The sequence below is a fragment of the Mytilus trossulus genome, chromosome 2, assembly GCF_036588685.1.
Source record: "Mytilus trossulus isolate FHL-02 chromosome 2, PNRI_Mtr1.1.1.hap1, whole genome shotgun sequence".
In the NCBI taxonomy this organism is placed as follows: Eukaryota; Metazoa; Mollusca; class Bivalvia; order Mytilida; family Mytilidae; genus Mytilus; species Mytilus trossulus.
In genome coordinates, this window is record NC_086374.1 from 96,809,495 (window position 1) to 96,829,355 (window position 19,861).

Below are 19,861 nucleotides of genomic sequence, written 5' to 3' on the forward strand. Positions count from 1 at the left end.
AATTGAAGCTAATTAACTGATTTTTACAATCAAATATAAAAAACATGATACTTTTTTACCAATTATGTTGATAAAAAGGGACTTCCCTTCAAGTCTATTTTTAGTCGGGGAATAACCCCTAGTTTTTTATACGAAACTGTTTATAGCACCCTTAAGCAAAACCTTGTATGCGATATATAAAAACTTCTCAGCTTTTATGAATCTGTACACAATACCGATTAAAATGATGTCTTACTTTAAGGATTGTGACCCCGAATGGTGAAACTACAGCTAATTTTATATGTCGCATAGTTGTGGTATTTTGGCCAGTGGCAAATAGTTTAACTGGCATATTCCAAACATTTCCTGTATCCTATTGTCATCAGTTTATTTAAAAAGAAAAAACATAAAATTGGGTTTCTTTTGAATAAATAGAATAAAAACTGTAAAATAAGCATAAATAAAGTTACTTTAAACATATTTTGTCCCTATTATTATATGAACTAAGTTGTAGCTGAGTTGAGAAAAATATTGAAATAGTGTATTTCTTATATATGATACTTGGAGCCTTTTAACTATAAAAAGTACAAAAAATATAAATTAATGAAAAAAAATCCATGTTACACTAATCAGTAGTACAAGCCAAAGAAGAAAAAATCAACACTTTGCATGTGCAACTTTTGGTTCCATATATAGGAGAGAATTAATAAAAGTATCATGACGTCGCAATAAGCTGAAAAACTTCAAAATTTGAACAGAGTCTGGTTTTCTTATATCTGGTTGCTATGTACAAATCTGTAATATTTGCATTAAATATACCAAACTGATGCTTTAGAATTAATGTACACATGCCATACAATATTTTTCAGAATTGTTTTAGTCCATTCACTAACACATTTCTATGTGAAAACCTCACTATATTATATGTTTGTCCCTTTAAGCAAAACCTTGTATGCGATATATAAAAACTTCTCAGCTTTTATGAATCTGTACACAATACCGATTAAAATGATGTCTTACTTTAAGGATTGTGACCCCGAATGGTGAAACTACAGCTAATTTTATATGTCGCATAGTTGTGGTATTTTGGCCAGTGGCAAATAGTTTAACTGGCATATTCCAAACATTTCCTGTATCCTATTGTCATCAGTTTATTTAAAAAGAAAAAACATAAAATTGGGTTTCTTTTGAATAAATAGAATAAAAACTGTAAAATAAGCATAAATAAAGTTACTTTAAACATATTTTGTCCCTATTATTATATGAACTAAGTTGTAGCTGAGTTGAGAAAAATATTGAAATAGTGTATTTCTTATATATGATACTTGGAGCCTTTTAACTATAAAAAGTACAAAAAATATAAATTAATGAAAAAAAATCCATGTTACACTAATCAGTAGTACAAGCCAAAGAAGAAAAAATCAACACTTTGCATGTGCAACTTTTGGTTCCATATATAGGAGAGAATTAATAAAAGTATCATGACGTCGCAATAAGCTGAAAAACTTCAAAATTTGAACAGAGTCTGGTTTTCTTATATCTGGTTGCTATGTACAAATCTGTAATATTTGCATTAAATATACCAAACTGATGCTTTAGAATTAATGTACACATGCCATACAATATTTTTCAGAATTGTTTTAGTCCATTCACTAACACATTTCTATGTGAAAACCTCACTATATTATATGTTTGTCCCTTTAAGGGTGCAATCAACAGTTTTTTTCTATGACGTCATATTTTGAGGGACCATCTATAATTGACCCTTAGTGGTGTTAATGTTAATGGAGATACTTGTATAAAACTAGATATCATTAGAATCAGAATTTTCTCCAGTTTATAATGAAATAAAAATAAATTGTACTTTTAATAGTACCAAAAAGTTTTATCCAGAGAAAATGGGAAAAACATTGCCTAATCTATGCATAAAAAACATGAAATCAGGCCATGTGCACACCCATGCAGACATGATACATGCACATTTTTCATATTCAAAACTGTATGAATTTCATAGGTTTTTACCTGATCTTTCTAAAAAATTATGTTTCAGGCTACGTTCGCCTGCTCCGAAAAGAGCTACAGTGGGTGCAAATAAGTTTTGCACTTTTCACTGCCAAAAAAACAGGATGTTTACAGTTTGTCTCCCCTTAAAACATGTGTATTTAGTCTAATTTTTAAAAATTATTTTAATCATTCAACCTGTTTTAATTGAAGCTAATTAACTGATTTTTACAATCAAATATAAAAAACATGATACTTTTTTACCAATTATGTTGATAAAAAGGGACTTCCCTTCAAGTCTATTTTTAGTCGGGGAATAACCCCTAGTTTTTTATACGAAACTGTTTATAGCACCCATATGCACTATCATTTTCTTTGTTAAGTGGACCATGAAAATGGGATAAAATCTCTAATTTGGCATTAAAATTAGAAAGATCATATAATAGGGAACATGTTTACTAAGTTTCAAATTGATTGGACTTGAACTTCATCAAAAACTACCTTGACCAAAAACTTTATCCTGAAGTGGGATGAACGGACGGACAAACAGATGGACAAACAGACGGACGAACGGACGGAAGGACGAAACAGACCAGAAAACATAATGCCCATAAATGGGGCATAAAAATTTAGAATAACGTCAACAAACTTATTTTTAAGACTCATGCAAGAAGAAAATTAACATGAATTCAAATCTTTGCAACTATTACAAAATAAATAATTCTCTAAAAAGAATGCGTCAATAAAGCTTAGGGATCCTAAATGAACATTGCAAAGTCGTTAGAAAGGTCAAAACAGGGAAAAAAGAATCCCCTATGAATAAGATGGTTTATAGTATACCTTGTCTCATAGACATTCCTCAGTATGAACATATTTAAATTGCTACTACAATTGAATGTGTGTATTAAATCTTTATAAAATTAAGCACAGTCACAACTCTGTTTGGCTGTACTGGATGTATAAATTCACAGGTAAGGAACATTTAATCCAATGTCATCAATTGAGAGAGTGCCAGATCTCTTTATACCCAGAAATGAATCTGTGAAGGGTCCAAATGATGTTGTTTTGATTATTTTAAAAACAGGAATTGAGGTTTTAGTTACCAACATTTATTTCCTAGAATTGGGGATTGTGCATTTTAAAGTACCAATCTGCTTAGGAATCAGACAGTGGTGAAAACATGACAAAACAAGAATGTGTCCAAAGTACATGGATGCCCCATTCACACTTTCATTTTCCATGTTCAAAGGACCGTAAAAAATTAGGTAAAAAATCTAATTTGGCATTGAAATTAGAAAGATCATATCATAGGGAACATGTGTACTAAGCTTCAAGTTAATTGGACTTCAATTTCATCAAAAACTACCTTCACCAAAAACTTTAACCTGAAACTCGCACTTTCATTTTCTATGTTCAGTGGACCGTGGAATTAGGGTCAAAAGTCTAATTTGGCTTTCAAATTAGAGAGATCATATCATAAGCAACATGTGTACTAAGTTACAAGTTGATTGGACTTCAGCTTCATCGAAAAATACCTTGACCAAAAACTTTAACCTGAAGCGGGACAAACAGAGGGACAGACTAACAGACGGACGCACAGACCAGAAAACATAATGCCCCTCTCCTATCGTAGGTGGGGCATAACAACTCAAGTTAATATTGATGTATGTTTAAAAGTATATAATATTGCATGTTTGCTTTTCCTGTTCTAATAACTCAAGATATGATTTGGTTGAAATTTACAATATATAAACAATTAAGGGGAGCTTACTTTGTAATTCACTATAATTCTAACCAAAATTTATACAGATATTTTTCAAATTACAAGACACACAGAAACAAAAGACCTAACATTTCTAATTCTTAACCTTAAAATAGGATTGTTAGGTCAGTGGGTTTTTTTCTGCCAATTTTTAATGTTTTTTTTCAAAATTGCCTCATTCTTACAAAGACTGGCACTTATTTTCTCATTACTACTCACCAACTGCCTACTTCTTTCCTTTCGACAGGATCAATTGTTGGTGAGCTGTCACTAGCGGAATCAATTGTGTCTAGTTTTTGTAAGTACGCCAGATAATGTCTATCATCACTTTGTTCTGACAAGTCAAACACCTCGTCACTATCTCCGCTGCTAGACTCACGCCTCAAAAACCTCTTGTTACCTTGGTCTCGGAAGGAACGAGATAAATTTTCTAGTCCTGCTATTGTGTATTTTCTTGGAACATCATAACTTCTGCTCAAACACAAGGTTGTATGGGCAGATGATAGCTTAGGTGCTTCCATTGCTAAAATATTTTAAAACTTTTGATAAATTTCAGTTTTAATTGGTAGTTGAATTCATTTATGTGTATTGAAAATTGAATCAGAAAAATTATTTTGAAATTATTTAAACATCAAAAAATAATTCAATTCTAAAATAAATCTAATTATTTTCTTATTTTATTAAACTCACATAAAAGAAAAAATCTTTCAATCATTTTTCTGAAGCCAAGAAAAAATAGAGTGAAAGTAAATAGACATGAAAAGATATCTTTTGAAAAATGTATATAATTTCTGTTGAAATGAAAAATATCATTCATTGCAATTTGTGAAACGATATTATTTAGCAATTATTTTGATTAGACTGATGAATTGCTGGTTACTTAATGTTCAGTGGCAAATAGTTCATGCATGTTCATGTGAGATTCTGATTAGGAAAGTAAGAATGAATAAAAACAATGCATTTGGCATCATCAACATAAACAATGATCAATAGTTCTAATCCATGAAATCATCCTGGAAATACTTTCAACAGTTTAAGATTTATGTATGTCTTTTGTGTATCACTAATATTTTAAAAAAATACACAGCACTTATAACGTGTTAAACTGTGGTTTTTGAAGTTTAAATTCAAGACCAACAAAACCAGCTTCATTTTAAAGTTTACTTGATTATATAAGTTTCAAGGTTTTTATCTTAAATATGATATTTTGAATTTCAGCTTTGCCAGTTTTCAAGAGATAATCGAAAAGGTTTTGTCTTGGTTTTCCATTAATAGTAAATTAAAAAACAAGAATTGCTTTTCATGTGATTTAAATTTTCAATGTCAAATAAATCAATTTAGAAAGACTGTGTATCGGCATCAATAGTTCATTTGAAATTGACATAGTTCACAATATTATTTTAAATTCCATGATGTTTGACCTTAACTAAAACAATAAAAAGAAGATAAAGAGACATAACCACATAACTTTAAATGATCTGCCTTGATTCAGTTTTCATACATTTATATCAGAAACCATCAAAATATAGCTGTATATCAATTAAAAAAAAATAAAAAATGTCACAGATGTTATCAGATGTTCCTTATGTAGTAACTACAATCCTGTTCCCTTTCCACAAATGTGATCTACTGAATTAGACTGTTTACTGGGTTTGCAATAACATAAGAAACATCAGGAGTGCCACATGTGGTACAGCATCTGCTTACCCGTCTGGAGCACCTGAGATCACCCCCAGTTTTTGGTGGGGTTCATGTTGCTAAGTCTTTAGTTTTCTATGTTGTGTCTTGTGTACTATTGTTTGCCTGTTTCTTACTATTTTATATATAGCCATGGCGTTGTCAGTTTATTTTTAGATCTATGAGTTTAAACGTCCCTTTGTTATCTTTAATACCCCTCTTTTCTATCAGCCAGATTTTCCAATCTGATTTAAACACAGATCCTGTGTCCAATTTCTGTTTAGTTTTGAAACAGTTAATAGGGGGTCTCATTGGGGGGTTCTGATCCCTGATCCCGCTTACTTATGTCAGATTCCCTTATCCCGCTTATACTATGTACCTAAGCAATTCTCATTTTTTGGTAATTTCCCGTGTCCCGCTAGACCTTAATTCCTGTTTTCGCGGCACAATAATTTGACTTTCCCGTATCACGCTCAAGAAAAAGCAGCAATCCTGCGTCACGCTTCGACCCCAATGAGACCCACTTAATAATTTGAAAGTGTTCATTCTTCTTCATGTTTATAAGACCATTCAGGATCCTCTAGTTTGGTGGGACTAATACAAAGATTCAGGAATTGGATGGCTTAAGTTTCACTGGCTGATGTAATAAATACCAGAATAAAAGGGAAAACAGAGTGTAACGTCAGATCCTTGTAAGAAAGCAAGGACACAAGATTTGAATATACATATTACTGCTGTACAGACATTTAAAATATGTTTTAGAATTGGCGTGATCATTTTATCTTTATTAAAAGAAAAATTGATACTTTACTGTGTCTTTCATAAAATATTTTTTCAATTCAAAGTATTTAGAGGAAAAAAAAATTATAACAAAACTTTTCAAAATATGTGAGGCACATTATTGCTATTCATGTACAATATTCTTTTTTTCTTTTTTCAATTTTTAAAAGAATTTGATAAACTATATATATACCTCTCCTAAAACACTTTTGCAAAATTTGATCATCAAGTTTTTTTAATCTTTTCACCTGTTTTCTTTCCACCCAAATAAAATAATTTTAACAAAACAAGAGATTGTTTTACAACGAGCTTAAAAACAAACATTAAAGAATTATTCTTTTCCCAAAACAATCTACAAGTTTAAGTAACTGAATCAAAACAGTCATTCAAAACAGAAAAAAACAACCCCTTTATCTACAACATATAGATACTCACGGATAGCAATGGGTTGTGCTATAAGAAGGAGTATGATATACTTGGTTAAAAGCCACTGTCAAAAATATATACAGCTGGTTCAAATATAGCATTAAGCAGAGAAAATTAGTAGTGTAAATTATAGATTCAGTGAAATATAAGTGGATGTGAAAAGAATTCTGTGATGTGGTTAGAAACGTAAATCTGAAGCTGATTAGCATGATGGGATAGTATGCACTTGTACTAAAAATAGATTTATTCACCACTGTTTTTCTTTCATAGAAAAATATTTTTTGGATTATCTCCCTTACAGTGGTGAATAAAAATGTTAGGTAGTGTCAGTTCAGACCAAACCTGAAACACATTTTACCTTCAAAAACAGGTGGCAGTGACCTAGATCTACTTGCTTCTTGATGGTCTAAACATTGATAAATTAATGATAATTTTAATATGTTTTTTTCTAAATAGATAGTTAGTTAAAAGCAACCTAATAGTATGTAAAATTTTGTGATACTAAAAAATGCTGTTCTTTTTCAACAGCAATTCTATATTTTCCCAATTCAAAATAAATATATTGAAATTTTCTATACATTTTTGACAAATTTTAGTAGAAATGAAACATAGTTTTACAATATTAAAAAAAAATATCATTTTTCGACTTATTTAGAAAAAGAAAAAAAGTCCCCCAAATATATGTTAGGATATATCATATAAATCAATATACCTAGTACATGTATCATACTTTTTTCAATAAAATTAATATAATAAAGTGATATTTATACTAATCTGGTGATGACCTACATTAAAATTAATTCAATATAATATATATAACGATTAAGCCATTTATAAAAGTGATGCATAACATAGATAAATATAAAGCTGTTGCATGAAAAACAAATATCAAAAGTTATTTATAAAATTGATATATCAGCAAAAATCAAATATCATATACATAAAGCCATTAGCAAATTTATACTTTTAAAAAGAAAATTTATCAGGTAATATTCAGTGCATATCAATTGTTTGGTGAATAATTATTCTACTTTATAAAACATCATTGAATTGTTTTAAAAGATTGAAAACTATTTGTTTAGCATGAAGGAGAAAGTATCTTTCAATTTGTAATTCATATATAAACATTTATACAATTTTGAATCAGAAAATTTCCCTCAAAAGTCAGTGGACATGATAAATGACTATAGCTCACCCTGGCCTTTTGCACTAGTATTATAAACATGTATCAATAAAATTGAGAAAGGAAATGAGGAATATGTCAAAGAGACAACAATCTGCCCAAAGAGTAGATAACAGCTTCAGGCCACCAATGGGTCTTTAACACAGTGAGTAAATCCTATCAAGTTTTCAAAATGAGTTTTTACTTCGAAAAAGTCTGAGAGTTTTTCCTCTAGATTTTCCCATATCTTTAAAACAACATGTATTTATGAATTTCAAAAATTGATTAAAATTAATTTTACGAAAAAACCCTACTACAAAAAAAAATCATAATAAATACAAACAAATCCAATGTGCATAAAATAATATAAAAAATCACAAAATATGTATTATAATCATTATTTCAAGTCATATTACATTTATACTAACTTTTTGTTCTGTAGAGGGCAGAGTCGAGAGATTCAGCTATCCTCTGGTTTTTATATGTCTGCCAATTCACTTTCCTTCTTGTAACACCCATCGGTATGTTAGACTCACAACTATCTACTATTCTCTGAAAAAAACCCACAGTCATTGATAAATGTCATTATAAACAATAAAGGGTGGATATATATTTTCTTTGATAATTCAGCAATTTTGTTAAATTCAGCATACAAGCATGTTTTTCATTTTTTATCAGTTTGAGAACATTTTTTTTCATACAGCCAAATTACCCAAATCTAGGAGAAAGGAGTAGGTCCGGTAAGGACTGATTTTGGCCTCAAATTTCAGTTTCATCTGACAAAAGATTTTGACCACTTTTTAAACACTTAAGTGTCTATTTCATATGATTCAATTAATTTATGTGCAAGATTTTAACTTATTAAGTCATTAAAAACGATCTGATTCAAGCTCAAATATGAAAAATCTACCAAATATCCGAAAAAATGTCACTTTTCAGATGGTTTTTGTCAAAAACGAAAGTGGCCGCATCCGTGTTCATCCTCAATCTTTACATATATTATGTATTATCATCAAATACAACTTCCATTTCAATATTTTGGATGAACACGAATGCGGCCACTTTCGTTTTACCCGGAAACCGTCTAAAATTTAACTAAAATGCTGGAATTGTGAAGATTTCAGTAATTTAGCACGACTTCATGGTGCTAGTACCCAATATATGTGCATTGTATTGTCAAAAACAGCCCATATTTATGTAGCAGAACCATTCTTCTGTCCAATAACTAAGTAAAAGTTTATATTTTAACAATTTTGTAAAACCGCTATATTTTGGGGCCAAAAAGAGGTCTTAACGGACCTACTCCTTTAAATTTTTTATTGAGTGAACTCAATAAATGGCCAGGTTTAAACACAAACTGATTTTGTGGAAAGGTTTTAATATAAATTCATAAATTATTGTAAGATTTTTATTAAAGCAAATAATGTGACTGGATGAGTGTCATGAGTATTGCATTTTGATAACTAATAAATAGATCTTTAGACAGATTGTTCTGAAATAGCAATAGTCAAACTCACATTTTGATCCATTCCTGAAACCTCAGCTGAGTTACTATGGTCCACAAAATAATGCATAGAATTCTCTCATTTTTTTTAGAATACACTAAGAGGAATATGCATGCTGCCCTCTACATATGAATACAAAGATATATGGGGTGACAAGACAACAACCCAACAACTATCATCTTGTTCCTGCCAATGCTTTTTGTTAAAAAAAAAAAAAAATAGACAGAACAATGCCTCTCCCCCTACCCAAATAGCTCTGTCGAAATTGGCCGCAATCCACTTAGAGACTGAGAAAAATGTTTGTAAAAAACACACGAAAATGAATGACATATGACTACAGTATAGATTTACACTTGTTCATAAGTACATGTAATTTTGGAAACATTTTGTTTTCTTGTTTCAAAGTTGAACGAAGGTTTAAGGACATGCACTCTAAAAATGTAAAGCATCTGTTGAAACTTACAAGTACCAACTTGTTGAACTTTATAATAATACATGTATATCATATAAAAATAAGATGTGATATGATTGCAAATGAGAAAACTGTCCACCAAAGATCAACCACGTAGAATATAGCAACTGTAGATCCTTGTAAGGCCTTCAACTATGAGCAATACATGTCCATAGATATTGAAAGATGTGATACGAGTGCCACCGAGGCAACTTTGAAAAAAGTAAATAAATATTGGTCAAAGAATGGTCTTCAACCTGAAGACTTAGCTCACAACAAACAACAAGTTATAAAGGGCCCCATAAATTACTAGTGTAAAACCATTCAAACGGGAAAACCAACAATTTAATCTATATAAAAAACAAGAATTGAGAAACACGTATGAACCACATTAACAAACGACAACTACTGAGCATCAGGTTCCTGACTAGGACAGATGCAAACAAATGCAGCAGATATAAACATTTCAATAGGTACCAACCTTCACCCTTACTGGAAAGAATAGTGTTACATCACAATCCATGTTGAGTTAAGTGAATGATTGTACACTTACCTTGCTACAGTGTGATTTGCCTTCTGGGGCTAATACGACTTTATCTTGATCTTTAATATAGGTTTCACGCTTTGCCTGTGGAAATGTTTTATTATATATTTTATTCATTCTAAATAAAATAAACCTGTAAAAGTTATTCAGAACTAATTTGTAGTTGTTCATGTCATAATGTAAAGTTTAACAAATGTCTTTTTAACATATTCAATTCCTGATGCACATGACAGACTTAAAGATACTCCTTTTGCCTCTCATACCCAAAGTCATCTTTTGAGAGACACAAACTAAACTGGGAAAACATATCAAAATGGTCAATCAAAAACCATAAGTCAAAAGGGAACAGCTATAAACAACAGTCCATAGAAAACTAAAGATTAAGCACCAAAGATGTGGGGATGATTCATGTTCTCTTGAGGTTCAGCAGACTATACTGGTTGAAGGTGAAGGTTAAGATGGCGAATACAAAATCAAACTTCTTATAACTTTTCACTTATTATGAAAAGATGCATAAGATAAGATAAGAAGATAAGAATTTTATTAATCTAATCAAGAACCCATAAAGAGCATCATTTTACAACACAATATGATTGGAAAAAGCAAAACAGAAAACTAATACCATACTTTAACGTTATTGTCATATGTTTGAAAGCACATTTTTTTTCTTTTTTTTAAGCTAATGGATTTTTAAGCTATGAAATCATATTTTCAATCAATACAAATACTATCAAACTAAACATCTAAAAACATCTCCAGTTATGAGGCCAAAACTTGGATCTAAATGTTCAAATCTACAGTTGTGACTAGGCCACTCTGTTACATGTCTGCATAAATATATGATAAATAATAAAACACCTGCAACATTTTTATTCATGAATTGCATAATTTGTACTTGAAATCATCCCTATTATTATATAACATGTATTTATAACTTGATTCTGACTTTTCATACAATGTGTCTTTCTATGTTTCTTTAGTTGTTTGGTTGCTGTCTCATTGACTTACACCCAAAATTTCCTTTTATTCAAATACAAAAATGTCAAATTGAATGTGGAAATTTGAAGTATAAGCACATCTTTTTACCATGTCAGAATTAGAGTCTTTTCGTACCCTTACCATTTGGTAATCCCCAATTCGTTCCTTAGAAAAAATCATTTCATACCTTGACCATTTGGTATATAATATATACAATATTAAAATGTACATACCATTTAATACCTCATGGAAAATTTATATTTAAATCATTTTGTACTTCAATGAATATTTCTGTGTATGCCATTTTGTACCTCATGGAAGATTTATGTGTATGCCATTTCGTACCTCATGGAATATTTCTGTGTATGCCATTTCGTACCTCATGGAATATTTCTGTGTATGCCATTTCGTACCTCATGGAAGATTTATGTGAATGCCATTTTGTACCTCATGGAAGATTTATGTGTATGCAATTTCGTACCTCATGGAAGATTTATGTGTACTCATGGAATATTTCTGTGCTTGCCATTTCGTACCTCATGGAAGATTTATGTGAATGCCATTTTGTACCTCATGGAAGATTTATGTGTATGCAATTTCGTACCTCATGGAAGATTTATGTGTATGCCATTTCATACCTCATGGAAGATTTATGTTTATGCCATTTCGTACCTCATGGAAGATTTATGTGTATGCCATTTCATACCTCATGGAAGATTTATGTTTATGCCATTTCGTACCTCATGGAAGATTTATGTGTATGCCATTTTGTACCTCATGGAAGATTTATGTTTATGCCATTTCATACCTCATGGAAGATTTATGTGTATGCCATTTCATACCTCATGGAAGATTTATGTGTATGCTATTTTGTACCTCATTGAATATTTTTGTGTATGCCATTTCATACCTAATGGAAGATTTATGTGTATGCCATTTCGTACCTCATGGAAGATTTATGTGTATGCCATTTCATACCTCATGGAAGATTTATGTGTATGCTATTTCGTACCTCATTGAATATTTATATGTGTATGCCATTTAGTACCTCATGAAATATGTCTGTGTATGCCATTTCATACCTAATGGAAGATTTTTGTGTATGCCATTTCATACCTCATGGAAGATTTATGTGTATGCCATTTCATACCTCATGGAAGATTTATGTGTATATCATTTTGTACCTCATGGAAGATTTATGTGTATGCCATTTCGTACCACGTTGAATATTTATGTGTATGCCATTTCCTACCTCATGGAAAATTTCTGTGTACGCCATTTCATACCGTATGGAAGATTTAATTTTATGCCATTTTCGTACCTCATGGAAGAGTTTTAGAACTTTTACAAATATAAGATACAAAATAGTGAACATGAATATAGTTGATGAGGTACCAAATGGTAGATTCATTTTGGCCATAGGGTACAAAATGTTTTTTTATCATGGGTAAGAATTGTTAAATGTTGGGATTGGAATGGTAATTTTGGGTACATACCTGTAGTCCAATCAACCATATCATATGACATACCTGTAGTCCAATCAACCATATCATAAGACTTTCATGGTTCTCTGCAGTGAAGATATATTCTTTTCCATCAGATCTGGAAAAAAAACATCGTTAAATTAATTTGGTTTCCATCTTCTCAAAAATTACGCTGATTAAATAAAAATTTGAAACCAGAGGTTTAATTGCACCAATTTGTTAAAATAAATGAACAATCAGCTTCTTATTCTACATTAACACAGCTTCTTATTCTACATTAACAAAAAGGTACCATCTTTATTTTACATGTGGGCTCTTTAAACTAGTCATTTTTGGGGCCCTTTATAGCTTGCTGTTTGGTGTGAGCCAAGGCTCCGTGTTGAAGACCGTATTTTGACTTATAATGGTTTACTTTTATAAATTATGACTTGGATCTTTTATAATTAAGTTATGAATTTGATACAGAGTTGTCTCATTGGCACTCATACTACAAATTCTTATATCTATCTTTAGAAATAATTCTAAAGAACAATTATACATATTAACCTTTAGTAGCCTCAGGGAAGATAAATAGAGACTATACTGACTTGTAAATTGTCTCACTCTTTTCAAGTTATTCAGGAATATGTCATCATCGTTTTTTTTCACAAAAATGAAGTATGAATTTCAGGAATAAGATGAAATGAGGACTTTTATCTGAGACTGCCATAGCTTTTAATCAGAGCTTATGGAAAGAACATACATGAACTTTATCAGAGGTATCTACATGGAATGAACGTATGGCCCATCAGAGGAGAATTTAGAGGGGGAAGGGTCAGTCCTTGACCATCTCTTATGGTACTGTATTTATGATAAATACATGCTTTTCAAAATCTGAATCCACAGCTGCCTTTCTTCTCTCATAAAATCATACAATGCTCAGGACACATTTAACCATTTTTAATTATTCTAACAGTAATATTGTAATTTTACTAAATGGTTAATCGTTTTTTCTGGGTCACAGTAGGACCTTCAACAATGTGCAAAACCTGTCACACACAAGTGTACTTTAATTAATACTAACCGAATTCCTTCATTTTAAAATCATAAACAATAAGATAAGTTATGAAATGTTTATATAATTCCTTTTATGTATCTTTGAACAAAAGATAAATAAATTATTGAATTTATATTGCCGATATGATTCATACACCAAATGTTACCTCCCTTTAGTGATGATGTGGGGGCATTCAGAACACACAGTAATCTCTATTGATTTGTGGCTCGAGTACTTTTATTTTTCTGTTCAATTCAGTTGTATTATAATATAAAACCCTGACTTATTATCAGTCTAGTACTGAATTACTGTGTTGCACATTTAAGAAAGCTGTATGCAATCTACTTATAATTCCAATATTCACTTAGTACTGTGGAGTGTGGATTCATTATCATTCATAGGGCATTGATTTTATGGTTTCTGTGGGTATAGTTAAACCATCAATTCAAACATTTAAAGAAATACATATTTTCTATAGGCTTGTATGCAGATTTTTTGGGAATACCCCAAAATTAAACATCCACGAAGAATAAATGTTTTTCTTTATCCATGAAAATTGGAATCAACAAACATATATGAATCCACAGTCATGACAGTGTGTTATGTAACTTTTGTAACTTAGCTACCTGAAATATGGACAAAGTATCAGCCCATTTTCAACCTTTCAATAGTGGATATTATAAATATGAATATTTCGGGACCTTTTACAGCTGGCTATGCGGTATGGGCTTTGCTCGTTGTTGAAGGCAGTTCAGTAACCTATAGTTGTTATTTTCTGTGTCATTTAGTCTCTTGTGGAAACTTGTCTCATTGGCAATTATACCACATCTTCTTTTTTATATTGTACATACAAGTTACTCACATATAAATTAAACTAAATAACAAAATATTCAACTTAAAAGATAATGGGCAAAACTTTCATTTTGCCCCCAAATTGTTTTGAATGAGTTGTCTCAAGAATGATTCCTGTTTCGATTCCCGTTCTGGGATGAAAATTTCAGGAACTGAATTTTCGGCCCTCCCTTGACACCATATGCAAGTATGGTCCAAAGGAAATGATGATAGTGCAACAGAACTCAGAAGGGGACAATAAATGGTTGGTCAGTGTTAAGAGAAAGCCTTATATCTTGCACGTAAAAGACACCCATGTAGATTGCTACCAGGCAGCACTCACACCCGCAAAATGGAAAGGGATTAATATAAGTTGCAATAACTTGTTTCCCAATCCACTAAAAATAAATATGTTAAAACTAAGAATAATTCTGATCCAGTTTGCTTTCAATCGGTCCAGCAGTTTTATAGATTTTTCTTAAAGTTAATGGATGATGACCGATGCCAGGCAACAAACAGTTTGGTTAAGCACTTGCTTTTTTTTTTATCTAAGCACTGGCCTTTGTATTCCTAATAGATTTTATATCCTTTGTCCTTGAATTTCTGTCTGCTATTTATTTCTATTCTTTCATACGTAAGTTTACTGCATAAAAGACATTACAAATGTTGTTTAAATTGAAGTTTATTTTTTTACTCCGATACTGTGAGAGAGATTACATAATTGTGCACCATACTGTATCAAAGCCAAGTTAAAAGTAAGGTTACACAAATCAATACATATATTGCCATGCAAATCCTACTTTATACACATCAACAACACAGTGTAAATAATACTTATAAAATCTTTTAAGTGTAAAACCATTTAGGGACCATCCTTGCAATGATTACCTGCCAATGAAGCATTTCTAGGAAGGAGACTAGCACATTTAATCATTGCAACAATGTAATGAGGCAATTGTGAAACTCCCCAAAATGACAAGTAAAGAACAACACATGCATTACAATTCCCAACACTATAAGACAACAACCCATTCATTACAAATATCTCACTTGAAGACAACAATCCATACATTACTATTCCCAAATATTCCACTAGAAGACAACAATCCATACATTACAATTCCCAAAAATTACACTTGAAGACAACACTCCATACATTACAATTCCCAAATATTCCACTAGAAGACAACAATCCATACATTACAATTCCCAAATAATCCACTAGAAGACAACAATCCATACATTACAATTCCCAAATATTCCACTAGAAGACAACATTTCATTCATTACAATTCCCAAATATCACACTAGAAGACAACAACCCATTCATAACAAATATCATACTAGAAGACAACAATTAATTCATTATAATTCCCAATTATCACACTAGAAGACAACAACCCATTCATAACAAATATCACACTAGAAGACAACAATTCATTCATTACAATTCCCAAATATTCCACTAGAAGACAACATTTCATTCATTACAATTCCCAAATATCACACTAGAAGACAACAACCCATGCATAACAAATATCATACTAGAAGACAACAATTAATTCATTACAATTCCCAATTATCACACTAGAAGACAACAACCCATTCATAACAAATATCATACTAGAAGACAACAATTAATTCATTACAATTCCCAATTATCACACTAGAAGACAACAACCCACTCATAACAAATATCATACTAGAAGACAACAATTCATTCATTACAATTCCCAATTATCACACTAGAAGACAACAATTCATTCATAACAAATATCATACTAGAAGACAACAATTCATTAATTACAATTCCCAAATATCACACTAGAAGACAACAATTCATTCATTACAATTCCCAAATATCACACTAGAAGACAACAATTCTGTGAACAAGGTCCATGTTCCATTAAAAGTATGTCAACCGATAAAAATGCATATTTGATCTGATCAAACTTTTTTTAATAGAAACTAAGTTCCATTTGTTCCATGAAAATTAAGTGAACAAAAAAATCAACACCAAATGTACCATTAATTAAGAAACTACATACTTGAAATTCAGAAATCCTTGGAAGGTTTTTATCATTGCGAATAATGGGAATGGAAGAGTATTAATAAGAACACAAATTTTGATATGCTATACATATATGGTATGCATATTGTCTTCAAATCACAAAACGTAATTTTGAATTCTATTTTTCAATAATCACAAAAGAGAAATGTATGCAATAATTTCTGAATTTACAGTACATTTACTTAAAATCAGGTCAATATATAAGCAGGCCATGTATTAATTTAATGATCAATAGCACAATTCCATTTTTCTATCAAATGCAGATCAAACTGGTCCTCGATTTAATATTTTATTATAATATCATAGCCAAGCTATTTAATAAAAAATAATCTCAATATCTGATATAAAATGAGAGTAAAAATCCTAACAACTGTTGTTCTTCTAAAATGATGGAATGATAGTCAACCCTAAAACTATATGTCTTGGTCACTTTATTGAAGCCTGATCGTAAATCAATTCCATCATGTCTAGGTTATTGTCCTCTAGATGATAGTCCTTATAATAAACAAACCTCCAAATATAAGTTAATGTGTTCAGATGGCCTTATCAATATATATGTTCCGGACCATATGAGTATCTGGACCATACGCGTATGGTCATGACCATATGGGTATATACTCATATGGTCCGACCATACGCGTATGGTCGGACCGTACGCGTATGGTCGGGGTAATCAACACGTATACTTTTAAACTCTTCATTAGGTGTGACCCTTCTGGTTGTTACGTCACTAAAATGTCATTTTATTATTTATTAAAAAAAAACCAGTTTCACACAGTTAATATTACTTACTATTTGTAAGTACAATTATAAGATGTCAAAATCAAACGAACATATTGTAAAAAGGAATTTTATTGTTTAAAGTAGGTGACATCACCGGCAAGGATCATGATATAATTAATAAAGATCATGATATTTATTAAAAAGTAAAATATTAAAAGTGTACGTACTATGTTTACTTTTTTTTCTATTCTTTATTTCTATTCTTCTATTTTAATCTTAATTATAAGACCGGTAAAATAGCATTTAAGAGCCATGAAATAACTACTTCCGTTATTTAATTTGATCTGTGATATTCATTTTATAATATTGAAGATCTACACGCTCTAGAGTTTCTTAAAAACACCGTAGACACATCGGAATTGTCCGAGTCGACATCACTGCACGCAGCCAAAACAAGCAATCCGTGCAGAAAAGCTACATGTATGGTACCTTGTGAATGTCATTCTAAGTATACAAAAGCATCCACGAATACAATTAGCGATGAAAACTAAGATCAACTGACTGACTGTGCCATTAATATTTAATGTTTATGTAGCTTTTGAAATGTAAAATTAATACGTATTATTTCTATGACTTCTATTGTATATTTGAAAAAATACCTATATGGTCCAAATACTCATATGGTCCGGCCCGTTAATAACCAAACGAGTATAATACTCATATGGTCCGACCATACGCGTACGGTCGGACCATACGCGTATGGTCGGACCATATGAGTATACGCATATGGTCATGACCATACGCGTATGGTCCAAATACTCATATGGTCCGGAACATATATATATATACATATATATATATATTAATTTCGAAAGTTAAACAAGAATCTGGGCGTACAGTCATAAATCAGGAACCTGATGTCCAGTGGTTGTTGTTTGTTGGTGTGTTTCATAAGTATTTCTCGTTCCATGTTTTTCATATAGAATAGACCATTGACTTTCCTGTTTGAATGACTTTACACTATTATTTTGGGGCCCTTTATATCTTGCTGTTTGGTGTGAGCAAAGGCTCTGTGTATAAGGCCGTAGGACCTTTAATGGTTTACTTTTATAAATTGTCACTTGGATGTAGAGTTGTCTCATTGGCACTCATACCATATCTTCTTATATCTATAAAACTTTTGAGTATGATTCATATACTCAGACTCAAATATCAACCAATCAAAATATTTAATTTTGCATTTCAAGCACAAGTTTTGTACTCAAAGTACTGTTTATAGTTTTCAAATTACCTATAGCCAGTTTTTTTTTTATTATAGTCTTTAAACTAAATGGCCAACAGTCATGTAAGAATAAGAGAGATTGTAAGTCAAATAAACTATCGATTGGTCCATCAAAATAATAATTGTAAATAAATGGGAAATTTGTTCATTTGTAAAGGGGCATAACTCTAAAACAGTAAAAGTGAAGCCACCAAAATTCAAACTTGATCTGTGTTTTGTAGTAATGAGCATTGATTGTAAGCTTTTTAACATTTATTTGAGGCAAACTAAAGTTAGAAAATGGAAACAAAAAGTATAGTAATGTTTCCTATTATAAAGGGGCATGAATGTAAAATGTTAAAAGTGACAACTCCAAAATTCAAACTTGATCTGTGTATTGTGGTAATGGGTATTGCGATTTAGTTTCATTACATTTAGTTGAATCAAACTAAAGTTAAAGAAAGGAACAAAAATTCAGCTAATTTTTCCATTTGTAAAGGGGCATGAATGAAAAAAGTGATCTGTGTTTTGTGGTAATAAGCATTGTGTTTAAGTTTCATAACATTTGGTAGAGGCAACCTGAAGTTTGAAAACAGAAACCAAAGTTAGAGAACAGAAACGTACAGATCTCCGCAACGGCAGGGGCATAAAAATTGTGATCTAAGGTACCACTCCATATTTCTATGCACCTTAATGATTCAGTTTCATTCTGTACTAAGGCCGTAGTTTTTTTATTTTTAGTTTTAAGAACCCTCCTACCCTAATTTTTGCCAAATAGGAAAAAAAATAAAATTAAAAATGTTGATTTTTATTTTTTTTTCTCCTCCGACCCAGTGTTTTTCATGCAAAAAAAAATAAAGTTTTGTTCATAACTGCATGAAAGAATCTAAATTTATGCTCTTGGTGATTTAGTAAGTTGTTGCACATTGATTTTCAATTCAAACCTTGTCAAGAAGAAAAAAATAGTTGTTACACTAGTAGAAAATCTCCTGGTGAAATAAAAAAAAAAAAATTTTGATATTGACGGTTGGTATTAAAAAAAAAATCAGCAGCAGCAGCAGTTTTTTTTTTTTTTTTTTTTTCGTCCTCCTACCCATTGGTTTTGTCAAAAAATTTCGTAAAACTAAAAATATAATAACTATGGCCTAATACATGTAACCCTGACATTCATTAAGTGTTGACATATTGCG

The 19,861-nt window shown here is 31.0% G+C and overlaps 1 protein-coding gene across 2 annotated transcripts in view; it reads right to left on the reverse strand.

Moving 5' to 3' along the window:
* Nucleotides 1-19,861, reverse strand: part of LOC134708463 (uncharacterized) — a 76,407-nt gene that overhangs the window by 46,688 nt on the left and 9,858 nt on the right. For both annotated transcript variants that reach the window (XM_063569015.1, XM_063569014.1), the window contains exons 3-7: nt 12,795-12,867; nt 10,297-10,371; nt 8,216-8,339; nt 6,984-7,031; nt 3,962-4,265 (exon numbers count right to left, since the gene is read on the reverse strand). In XM_063569015.1, coding sequence (XP_063425085.1) covers nt 3,962-4,265; nt 6,984-7,031; nt 8,216-8,339; nt 10,297-10,371; nt 12,795-12,867 — 624 coding nt within the window. The remainder of the gene's footprint in view (nt 1-3,961; nt 4,266-6,983; nt 7,032-8,215; nt 8,340-10,296; nt 10,372-12,794; nt 12,868-19,861) is intronic.